The sequence below is a fragment of the Haliotis rufescens genome, unplaced genomic scaffold, assembly GCF_023055435.1.
Source record: "Haliotis rufescens isolate VD_foot unplaced genomic scaffold, xgHalRufe1.0.p SCAF_10, whole genome shotgun sequence".
Lineage (NCBI taxonomy): Eukaryota > Metazoa > Mollusca > Gastropoda > Lepetellida > Haliotidae > Haliotis > Haliotis rufescens.
Window position 1 is genome coordinate 33,844,163 of NW_025963780.1, and position 12,455 is coordinate 33,856,617.

Consider the following 12,455-nt stretch of genomic DNA (forward strand, 5'->3'; position numbering starts at 1 on the left):
CCAAATGCAACGATTTCTATTTCCAAACGTGTCATTGCTGTTATAACGAGGTGATTGTAAAGATCCGCTGTCGTTCGTTATACCCGGATCTTATATGTGTTCCAGGTGGATATGGGAGTTAAGTGCTGTTCTGATTTAGTTTCCAGACACGTTTCATGTGTTTGAATAAACTGATCAACACACCTTGATTTGTATTCTGTTTTGATGTTTTTCGGCGCTTCCTGCGGTGTTGGAGCAAGGCTAGGGATGGGGTCACTATTAATTGAATGAGTTAGTATGGTTTTACGCCTCTTCTTGTGGAATTTGAGCAAGACTTGGTGAGTGAGTGAGTGAGTTTAAATTTAACGTCACATCGGCAACATTTCAGCAATATCGTGACGAGAGAAAGTACTACATTCAAATAGATATATTTAGACTGTATACAAAACGTCGAAGGGCACTAAAATAACCAGACTTATCACATGTTTTATTTAAAACTAGTATAGAACCATTAAAGTGTCACCATACGTAACAATACAGGATACAAAGGGCTACAGATCGCCAGCCACTGAAGGTAGATCACCAGACCAGGGACCATGGGGACTAACAGTACCTTTGCTACCTGCATGGACCCCGGCAGGATTTACACCATCTCTTCTGTCGCTGGCGATTGTACGTAATTTTAGCCACAATTAAAATGACGAATATATTCTACGTTTAAAAGCGTAGTCGGTGTAAATATTCTTTGAATGACATGGAATTACGATATACTCTCGGGGGGACAATAATTTTACACTACTTTAACCCCCTTCGAGAATACAGCCACTAACCATCTCAGATATAAATATATTCTACCAATTTTAAAAAGACAATCATTTTACACAAAACATATCAACAAATTTATTCTATTTATTTTAAAAAGCCAATAATTAAATGAGAACTAACATCTTTAAGAAGATACTTTATAGATGATACCTTGAAATATTTATCCCTTGTGATGGAAAAATCACACAGCCAAGCAGGACATGCTTGACTGATTCTTTCATCACAACGGAAGATCACCTTTCAACAAACATTCATGAGTATAACGAGAATGGCCAATATATACGACATCGGGTGGCTACTGTATGAAATGAGAATCAAATCATGTCCGTCCGCCATTTCAGCAGCGAACGCTTAATTTGAACACCCAGCAAGTTCGGTGAATGATTTTTGATCTGGGGCAAATTTAATTTTTTCCAGTATTTTCAGGAAGAGATTATTTAAACCAAATTAATAGAAATTCCAGATGTTAGATGTATGTGTTCGAAATAAGCGCCTGTCCGTAGGCCCGTGACACGTGGAGCTTGAGTCGGGCCCGTAGTTTCTAATTTGTACGGTTCCTTATGGCCTGCAATACATTTACCGTTGGTTCATTTCTCAGAATCAGGTACAGTTTCTTTAACGAGGGCCTGACGAGTTTAGCCAGGGTCTGCAGCTTCTATAGCCTGTGGTCCTGGTGGCAGCCTGGCAGTGATTGTGCGCAGTAAGGATGCAGCGTAAAGCAATATTTACTCACTCCCTCACTCACTCCTTCACTCACTCAGGCACGCACGCAAGCACGCACGCACGCACGCACTCACTCACTCACTCACTCACTCACAATAAGGATACGTCTTTAAGTCCCAAACGACAAGTCATATATTCCCTTTTTAAGGAACGATTTTAATTCAGCTTACCAACTTGAGTTATTAAGGACTGAATTCGAAAAGATGGCCTCTATGTTTCAGAATGATCAAGGATTATTGTAAATAATGGAGTATTCATAGCTCGAGGCGGTACAGGTGGCCCGGTCGTATATTCGCTGTGCAGAGTTGCGTCCCTTGAGCACGCCAGAAACATATGATTGTGGTTCGAATCCCGGTTCACCCTTATTAAGTTTCTAGGTTTGTCAGCACCATACCCGTGCTCGTGGGTTTCACAAAGTGGTAAACGTCTGAGACCTGCATAACCTCGGGCTTTCCTCCTACATTAAGTTGACACGCCGTGATATAACTGGAATACTAAAGCAGCGTTAAACCCAACTCACTCACTCACTCACTCACTCACTCACTCACTGGCTTGCTCATAGTGTGCATCTTCCATCAAGATCTTCGAAACGGAAAGTAAACAACAAATTCTACGAAACAGACATTATAACGTGTTGGTTATGTTACGATTTCACGGTCAAAGACACCTTCGATCCAACACAGTCTGTGTTTGTGTGTTTCTGATTCCAGCACGGGTGACATGTTGACATTAACCCGCGTCTTCGCTATGTGTAAACATAGAGTGGCGAGACGTGCCTCATCTACGAACACTCTATTGGGAAACTAATGTCAATTTTTTAAAAATCGTGGAAATGTGACCTGACACTTTTATTCCGAATTAATACCTTTTCAATATTCAGTTAGAATGGCACTTTAATATACACACACACAATCTTGCAGGTTGTGTGGCGTTCAACAGCTGGGGCTATGTTCGTGTGTGTACGTGTGTGTGTGTATTGTTGGGTCGATTTAAACCGTTCATTTCTACAATGCACAGGATGCTAGACACAATTGCGTGCACACTTTAATACAACTTCTTCACATGCGGTTTGATAAAAACGATTTGAGAAATAAAAAATAAAATACTATATCTAAAACGAACCAATTAGGAGATAAACATACTGTGTTTTCAAGAGCTAGCTATAGTTGCCTGTACATAGATTTAACCGTGCTTAATTGAATTTGGAAGCGAACGGGCAGCTCTACGCTGAAAACACAGTATGTTCATCTCCATTCTACCATGACTGTATAAAACGCGAACTCTTTGGTGTCAGCAAATATATTGAGTGGAGAGGTATGGGTTGAGTCCAATTGTCGATCTGAATTATGGAATCACCGACAACAGCCTTTAAACAAAATATGGCGCCGTTTGTTTACACCGTAATACTTTAGAGCCTACTAAAAGTGTAAACTATACTTCAGTGAGTTAGTGTGCCAAGTCATATGCATAAAAGTCCTAGCACACTGTTTTAGAGTTAAAAGATTCAGCAGTGTAAACACTTGAAGCCATCTTGAATTTGGCGGCCATCTTGAACGTTTGTAGATTTCGTCAATAGTCGATAACGTTCAGTATAGTTGTGAATATCTTTTTAGAAACATAATACGGCTATTTCGCAATACAACATATCCTTTTTTTCATCAAAACATTGAACTTCATCTGATATATGGAAAATATATTGATAATTGGTGGCCATATTGGATTATGCAAATTAGACATATTTCCCAAACTGGGATTGCTTGGCACTTTTAGTATGTTGTTTTCGGGACCTTGTCCAAATGCATTGTGGTGAAATAAATTCGGTTGCAATTTGTTCCAAGTTGAGTCCAAAAATGGCCTAGATTGCCTGGTGTTGTCCACAAAACTTGAAATACATTCTCTTTGAAGATTTTCAGAAATATTCCAACAGACGGCGGTCTGTAAATGGTCGAGTCTGGACCAGATAATCCAGTGATTGACATCATGAGCATCGATCCAAGCAATTGGGATACGATGACATGCATCAACCAAGTCAGCGAGCCTGACCACCCGATCCCGTTAGTCGCCTCTTAAATTAGTATCTTGAAATTTCAAGTTAGTATCTGTGTCTTGAAATTTCAACATAACATCTTGAATTTTCAAGTTAGTATCATGAAATTTCAAATGAGTATCTTGAAAGTTCAAGACAACAAATAAAAAACAAATGGCCCGAAACGCTTCCGTATTAAAGAGGCAAACAAACAAAGAAACCAACCTCACCGACTGCGAGGAGAAATTAGCTAACATTTACAGATATTTGTGGTGCGCTTCACTCACTATCGTCATTTTCTGGTGCGAGTCGATCATTCGATTACCACGTGACAGCAACAGGTGTGATAATAACGGGTGAGTGAGAGAATGAATGAATGTTGTTTAACGCCGTAGTCAGCATAGCAGAACGATGGTCTATGTAATATCGAATTTCACCACACAAAAAAGTGAGTCAAACGTCATGTGCAACGACCCTTGCAATCATCAGCTAAGTCTATATTACAACTGGTTCAATACCCGTTCTTCTTTAACCTACACACGGTCGCGTCCAGTAGATTTTCCATGGGATACTGGGTTGCCTTGTCTCTTTATTAAAGACTCCGCAATTATCTGTGCAGAGTTGTGTCCCCTATTGGTGCAGGATCCGATATCCATGAGTTCGAATTACAGATTCGCCTAGATCACGTTTCTAGGTTTGACAGCAACTCCCTTGTGCTCATGGGTTGAATGAGTAGTTGACGTCTGTAGCGACCAGAACTGGGATAAACAGTCCACAATTTCCATCCTCCCACATCACGCTGACACGCCGACATACAACCTCACTGTCAACAAGCAAACTATCAACTATCATTTAAATAATATATTTCCATCTCTAATTTACACTCCAGTGCCGGAGCCCCCCCCCCCCGGATTTTTTTTTTATAGAAAACAGTTTTATTTGAATCAAGTTGGGGACAAGTGATACATGTACAAATATTAGTTAACTACGGCCTTGCACTCCAATGATTCAAACAAATTCATGACTGGTACTCCTATTTTTAATACTTGTAATCAAACTATCCAGGCAACCACGTGATTTGTCATTTCCACACGAACAAAATGAAATGATTTAGACAGGTGTTCTGAATCCATAATAAGATCTTCTGTTTTTATGTATGCTCATTTCTACTAGACATTCTTGTTGATTATAAACCATTTTTTATCAACAACCTATGCAGTTCGACATATCAAACAACCTATGAAGTTCGACATATCACGTAGGGCGATCACTGTTGCCATGACTCATTCCTGACGCATTGTTATATTGGGAAATCCTATTCCACAAATACATGAAGTATTCTTTTGCGTGAAACCACGTTTGACGCATGTGCAGTTGTGAGGAGTGATTGTCATATCCGGTTTGACAAATCTACGGTCTCGCAGTGAAATAAACAAAGTTTCCGTTCATATTTTTGGTGTCAGTGCAGGTAATTAACCCATGGATATCCCCAAACAACAGACAGCTGTTACTGTTATTGAATGGTGACAATAGTAGTAGTGTCTGTTTTAGTATTTGATCGTGTTTGACATTGTTTAGGACAGTGCAGACGTCAAAACGCTCATGCAAATCAAAACATGTCGGAACGAAAACCCCTGCCATGCTGCGACTATGTGATGGTATCGCTGTATTAGTTATTAGAACACTCACACTTGTCACTATTTGAGACCATGTTTGATTAAGTGTGAAATTTTCAATATCGTTGCCGTGTTTTTGCCTTAGAAACAGGCCTACTTGCCGGTATGTAATGTCCAAAAAAAATAAAATATTGCACTGCCATCTGTATACATGGTGAATATATTGTGGCATATCAGTGACATATCCTTTTGGGGTTTTTTTGGCCTACATTTCAAATAAGACATTATTTTCATTACATTTTGCGTTATGTTTACTAGACTTAAGATTAAGAAAGTCCTTATTCGCCACCGACTGAATATGTGTCTGCAAATGAAATTACTCTATGTTCATGATGTTTACAAACTTTTCTTATAATTCTTTACTATGATTGATAATTATTTATTGAAACTGATGGCTGCTCATTATCGTTACTGAAAATAATTAGAATTTTCATGCCAACAGGTTCAGATATAAAGCTATTCTTTAGCGTTTGTGTGAAAGTAACTAAGGAAGTTACTTGAGCATAATTTATAATTAAGCATATGTTACCCAAATAATACAGAATGTATAGTGAATAATTGTCTACCATCTTGCCAACCATTATTTTGAATAGGAAGGCTGATACTGGATAAGCAGCAGACATGTGGCTATGTGACATCAATGGTTGGGTTTTGTCATGGATCTTTGAATGCATTTGTATACTTCTGTTACTCAACATTCAAATGTCCATATAACTGCTTCATTCTTTTGTCCATTTAACTTGTATGCTTAAGGCCTGAGATTGATTCCACAAATGTTTACAATGTGTGAAGCCTGTGTTTGTGCCCCCTATTGTGATATTGTTGGGACAATATGATAAACTAGAAAAAAGAAGCCTAAAACTGTTCTCAATCCATGCACTTACTATTGTTTTGTCAACAATTGCCAATATTAGCTTTGAAAAGTGAGCTTGCAAATACAGTTTGCATTTCTGTGTAGACCATAACTGTGCTATATAATAATTATCAAGTTCAAATTTACTTTATTTAGTTGTATTTGAACATGTTGAAAGCATGAATTTATACCTCAGTTTTTACATTTATTATCTGTGAATATCAATGGTAAGTATTGAGTGAAGATTTTATAACTTGTAAATGAATCAGTAGAAATCATGACCCCTTTCACAGACATGATCACGTTTTGTCATGTATTATCGCCATTTTATGGCTGTGGTTTCTTTTTAGATTACCAAGAGCTGAAGATGAATGTGGGTGTGGCTCACAGTGACGCTAATCCCACCCACTCGTACCTCAACAGCAAGGGGATATGGATCACATACATCATCATCATCTTCACTGCTCACCTACTCATCCTCAGTGTCCCCTTCTTCTCAGTAGCAGTGGCCTGGACTCTCACCAATGTCTTTCATGATGTGGTAGGTTACCATGGTTACAATCACTGGTAAAATTGGGCGGCTGCAATAGTGATTTGCGACGCTTTGTTGATATTCATTTATCCAGTACTTGTTTCTACAGATGTGCACAGTAGGATATTTCTTCATATCTAGGGTTAGAGATGTATTATCCTGAATTTTGATTGGTTGCCTGATTGGTATCCTGAACACAATGATAATCGTTCACATAAAATGTAAATGTTCAAATCTAACTCCACAGATTCTAGTATATAATTCCTTCTACTCGAAAACAAATTATTTTGAAGGTTTTGTTAACATAATCAGTGCAGTCAAACATATGACTGTTTAGCTATTGGGAATCTGAGCAGGTGTAAGTCTATATATTCTACCTAGAAATGATACAGTGTGACATCAAATAGGAAGTTTGTCTCTCTTACATACAGTATACTAAACGAGCTCCCGTGCAATACCAATTTTATTTATTTGATGAGCACAAGCGAGTCAGATACCAGAACTATTCACAGGTTTATTAAAATTGGTATTACACGTGGGTGAGTTTAGTATTTTATTAATGACTTGCCATTTATAACTTTTTTAGAATTTCACTGTTGTGTGTATGAACAGGCTACATGATCGACAACATAATCCAATTGAGTTTAACAGAATCATACTTCAAACGTTGACAAATATTAATTTAATACCATACAACTGCCCACCTTTAGAATTCACAAAGTTATACTAGCGCTAAGGTTATCATTAGGTAACTCAAGTACTTTAACAGAAACTTATGGCAGCCGTTGCGCTACAATACAATCGCCTTGTGGAACCACAAAGTTTACGTTCACGTCACAATACCCTATGACGTAATTTGTGGTATTTATTGCAATATCCACCGGCGACACAATGCCATGGCAAAGCACACACTTTGGGATTACACAATGTGTAATACAGCTGTATGTTTATTAAACGGGTGATCTCTTCACTGGTAAATAATAAACATTTTTTTATCATTCAGTATATACTTTGCACAACAGAAAGACATTTTGTTCTTCTTTGTAGTTTTACTTATGATCACATGAAAAAACTACATCATCATGATTATCATAATATGGGTTGTGATTTCATTTAGATTTGCTACATGTAACTATTAAAGTAGGATGGGTAGGATACAAAAGTTGAAAGAAAAAAAAGCATGGCAGTTTTTCTTGTATTATGATCATCCCAACATTGCCTTATAAGTTTTAAGATGGCCTCAAACATTAACTTGATTTTCAAATTAGTGGTAATAGTGTTTCTGATATTGGATGATAAATAAAATATTCTTCTTGAGTCTTTTGAGATCAGATATGTCAACACTGGTTGATAAGAGTAGATAACTTCCTCAGTAGCCTTCATAGTTTTCCTACATTTAGTCATCCTGTGTTGCTATGTTTGATATCAAATGGCACTGGGATGAGATTCTATATGTATACAGTGGTAATAATTGTTAAAAGTTCAGGATGATAGGTGATAACTAGGGCTGTTATGATTCACTCACATATTCGGTGAATCGAACCGTATCCATTCATGAATTGAATTCGTTATTCATGGCTACTAGAATCGAATATTTATGAATATGCAGTCATGTGTATTTACATACCCTGTACCTAAAAATATCCATAAGAATATATTATATGCATAGATTTATTTCAAAGACAACACTCTTATAATATTTAATTTGACAGTATTGCGGTCACTGGTCATTGTCACTTTTGAGCAGATACTAGAACCTGGATAAGTACAGTATGTAAATGTATAATATATTAATAATCAACAAACCATGTCAAATAATTTATTTTGTCATTGTTTCACTGAATATAATCATGATAATAAGTAATACATCAACTGCTGACTTATTATTGTATTCGTGAATGAATATTCATATTCTTTACCCTATATTGGTGATATGAATCGTATTCGCCTCATAGTGTTTGACATGTTTTGTTAGTTATTAATATATTATACATTTATATACTGCACTTATCCAGGTACTAGGATCTGCTCAAATGCGACAATGACCAGTTACCACAATACTGTCAAAGTAAATAGTATAAGAGTGTTGTCTTTTGAAGAAATCTATGCATATAATATGTTCCTATGGGTATTTTTATGTAAATGCACATGCTTGCATATTCATAAATATTCAATTCTAGTGGCCACGAATAACAAATTCAATTCATGAATGGATACGGTTCGATTCACCAAATACACAAGTGAATTGTAAAAGTCCCACTGGTCAGTGCATGTTCACCATGTTCACCGGTGCTCGTGGGTTTCACCGAAGTATTAAGCGTCCGAGACCTGCATCACTTAGGGCTTTCCTCCCACATTAAGCTGACATGCTGTGATATAACTGGAAATACTGTTAAAATCGGCATTAAACCCGGCATTAAACCCAACTCAATCACTCCAGAATATCAATCTCACAAAGTGAGAACCATAGCGTCTACCCTAGAGCTTCATGCTCCATTCTGATGATGATGGACGGTTCCACACAGGATGTTGCTGGAATTCACCAGTTTGGACCAGTAGAGGTCACACAACAACTTGCAGTACCTACTTGAAGATAGACCTTCCTACAGAATACTAACCCATTATCATGCAGACTTATTGACGTCAGGTTACTGTCCCATAACCCATGACGAGAATCCATGTTCCTATGTTTTACTACATAATTCAGAGTATGATTGAAAATGATTGTGTTGTGTTTAGATTAGATTTACCTCTCTCTTTCACAAGAAGGCGGTGGTACCCCATAATGATATAGAAGAATTAAGAAGAATATCACGTTCCCAAGGGGTATTAAAACAGATTTTGATATGGACCCCACACATGTGGACCCACCACCTTCTGTGGGAAGCAAGCAATAGCATGAGTCAGGATAAGGTAAAATATGCATTTTTAGAGTAACAATATCATTTATTGTTACCTTGACTCATACGCTATATAGCGCCCATCCAGCCAGCCCCTCTTCCCCTGATTTGGGCATTAGGTAAAAAGACAGTGAAGAGTACTGGTATTGGCTTGGTCACATGTTTTCAGTGCACATGAGCAGACAAGATGAGTGTTCAGGTGACCTGTCTTTTGTGTTCTCCGGGAACACAGTTGAGGAAGTTTCCACTACATTTTGCAAATGGGGTGAGATAAACAATAGTATGAGTCAGGATAAATGATATTTTTACTCTAATAAAATACATGTTTGGCTATAGTAATGTTTGTAATGACCAGTGACTTCTATATGTTATGTGAGTTAGTTTCTAACCCTGAAGGGTTCTCTGTTTCTTGCAGATTATGTTCTGCATCCTGCACGTGACGAAGGGCACACCGTGGGAGACGCCTGACCAGGGAGATGCCCGGATGGAGACCCAGTGGGAGCAGATTGACTATGGAAAGCAGTTTACAGCAACTAAAAAATTTCTCACTATGGTTCCTATTGCATTGTAAGTACCTGTTTGTTCAGATAACTCCTGTCAGGATTACAAGACAGTCTGCTCAATGTCAGTGTACGACTTTGGGCTAGTAGTCTCCAAAGTTGTTGGCACAGACACTTTGGGCTAGTAGTCTCCAAAGTTGTTGGCACAGACACTTTGGACTAGTAGTCTCCAAAGTTGTTGGCACAGACACTTTGGGCTAGTAGTCTCCAGTTGGCACAGACACTTTGGGCTAGTAGTCTTCCAAAGTTGTTGGCACAGACACTTTGGGCTAGTAGTCTCCAAAGTTGTTGGCACAGACACTTTGGGCTAGTAGTCTCCAAAGTTGTTGGCACAGACACTTTGGGCTAGTAGTCTCCAAAGTTGTTGGCACAGACACTTTGGGCTAGTAGTCTTCCAAAGTTGTTGGCACAGACACTTTGGGCTAGTAGTCTCCAAAGTTGTTGGCACAGACACTTTGGGCTAGTAGTCTCCAAAGTTGTTGGCACAGACACTTTGGGGTAGTAGCCTCCAAAGTTGTTGGCACAGGCTGTAAAGTATTCTGAGCATGTTTAATGACATGGGATCCATAACCGTCTTGAAAATCAAGTGAAGAATGCCTTATGATGCAAGGGTAGAGCCAAAGCTTTCATAAACTTGAACCCACCAAAAGTAATGCCTAGAGTCCCATTGACTTCAAAATAGACAGATATAGGTAAATCCATGATTATTTGGAGATCAGTGTTCATTTGATAAAGTGCTCTTAGCACCATGACTGTCTTAATGCCAATACTGTAACCTGTGCTTACACAAAGGTTAGTACATGTGTGATAAAGTAATGTCAATTAAAGGTATGATTATCCAAAGCTGTCAAAATTATTATGTTCAATGTTCACCAGGGTAGAAAAGTGCAGGTGCTGAATGATGACTTGGCAGAATATGGATGCAGTTCTAATTGTAAACTCCAGGGACCTGTTCCACTAAGTGATCTTAGCGCTAGGATTGTCGCAAGTCCAGTGATAGACATGGCCATTATTCTGTTAGTCCAAGACTAGTAACGACTAGTTTTATCCCCAAATCTAGTTATTTTACGTAACCACTAGTCCAAAATTACCAGCAGACTAGTTGCATTTGACCAATGGTGTCTACTCCTGAAGTCCATGTTAAAGTATGGGAGTTACAATCATCTAAGTGCTCAAATCAGTTTGTGGATCATACTCCAGATGTACACAGGACACATCTCTTTACATTATCATGAGTAGTAAGATGTTAGAGATAATCCACATGACTTACACTTGAACAGGAAGTATTTTTGGTTCACTAACACCATAGTTAATTATTATTTCTTTGTTATTTCAGATTTTTCTTGGCAAGTTTTTATACAAGATACGACAGATATCATTTTATGATGAATGCAGCTTGCCTCGGACTCAGTATTATTCCCAAACTGCCAATGTTTCACGGGGTGCGTCTGTTTGGTATCAACAAATATTAGTTGAAGATGTGACCCATTTCTTCCCGATCAAGCAAACACTGATGCTATACAAAGTCGTCATGGATACCACATATATTCTATCTTCACATTTATGGTATTTTAGTTGCACTTGAGAACGGTATGGACATTCACCCTGTGTGATATATTTTTTTAGCTTGTGGCTGTAAATGAAATTGTAAGTGTCTGTTTTATGGGATTTGTTACGACTTGGAAGGAATCCATTGTGTTTATGTTTTTGAGACTGGTAACATTCACTCGTGAATATTTGAGAATTCATTACCCAAAATGTGCCTCTTGCAGAAATGTTGTGTGGAAGGAAATCATTTGTAATGATCTGATCTGAGAGCTGCTCTCAATCCTACAATGTTAAGGAATATCTGGTCCTGTCAGTTCTGTCGTTGAGCATCTGATTTTTGAAATATTGATGCAATATGTCTCCTAAGAAAGGCCCCATTTCTGGTGTCCCCCGCCGTGATATTGCTGAAATATTGCTAAAAGAGGCGTAAAACCATACTCACTCACTCACTCACTCCTAAGAAAGGCTGATACACAATAAAAAAAATATGCTCCAGATATAGCTAGAAGGGGCGGTTGGGTAGCCTTGTGGTTTTAAGCGTTCACTCGTCAGGCAAAAGTCCCGGGTTGGATTCCAGACATGGGTACAATGTGTGAAGCCCATTTCTGGTGTCCCCTGACGTGATATTGCTTTAATATTGCTAAAAGCGGCGTAAACCCATACTCACTTACTCACTCACTTACTCATAGCTTGAAAGTATTTCCTAAACCTGAGCCATGTTTCTGTATTGAAGTGGCACCATTCATTCTAGTAATACAGTTTTTTTGTAAAGACATGATAGAATAAGAAAGGCATTGATAATAATTATGAAAATATTTCCGCTAATTTGAGTT

At 38.1% G+C, this 12,455-nt stretch overlaps 1 protein-coding gene across 1 annotated transcript; it reads left to right on the forward strand.

Moving 5' to 3' along the window:
• The first annotated feature begins 4,906 nt into the window (after positions 1-4,906).
• LOC124130996 (ORM1-like protein 2) lies at positions 4,907-12,118 on the forward strand. Its single transcript, XM_046494052.2, has 4 exons — positions 4,907-5,021; positions 6,433-6,623; positions 9,930-10,081; positions 11,411-12,118. The coding sequence occupies exons 2-4, from the start codon at positions 6,450-6,452 to the stop codon at positions 11,544-11,546; spliced, it is 462 nt and encodes a 153-aa protein (XP_046350008.1). The 5' UTR covers positions 4,907-5,021; positions 6,433-6,449; the 3' UTR covers positions 11,547-12,118.
• The last annotated feature ends 337 nt before the right edge of the window (positions 12,119-12,455 follow it).

Excerpts from the sequence above, each read along its gene's own strand:
- LOC124130996 (XM_046494052.2), top strand. The coding sequence starts at position 6,450 with ATGAATGTGGGTGTGGCTCACAGTGACGCTAATCCCACCCACTCGTAC. Across the intron at positions 6,624-9,929 it reads CCAATGTCTTTCATGATGTG|ATTATGTTCTGCATCCTGCA; the intron begins GTAGGTTACCAT and ends TGTTTCTTGCAG. Across the intron at positions 10,082-11,410 it reads ACTATGGTTCCTATTGCATT|ATTTTTCTTGGCAAGTTTTT; the intron begins GTAAGTACCTGT and ends TTGTTATTTCAG.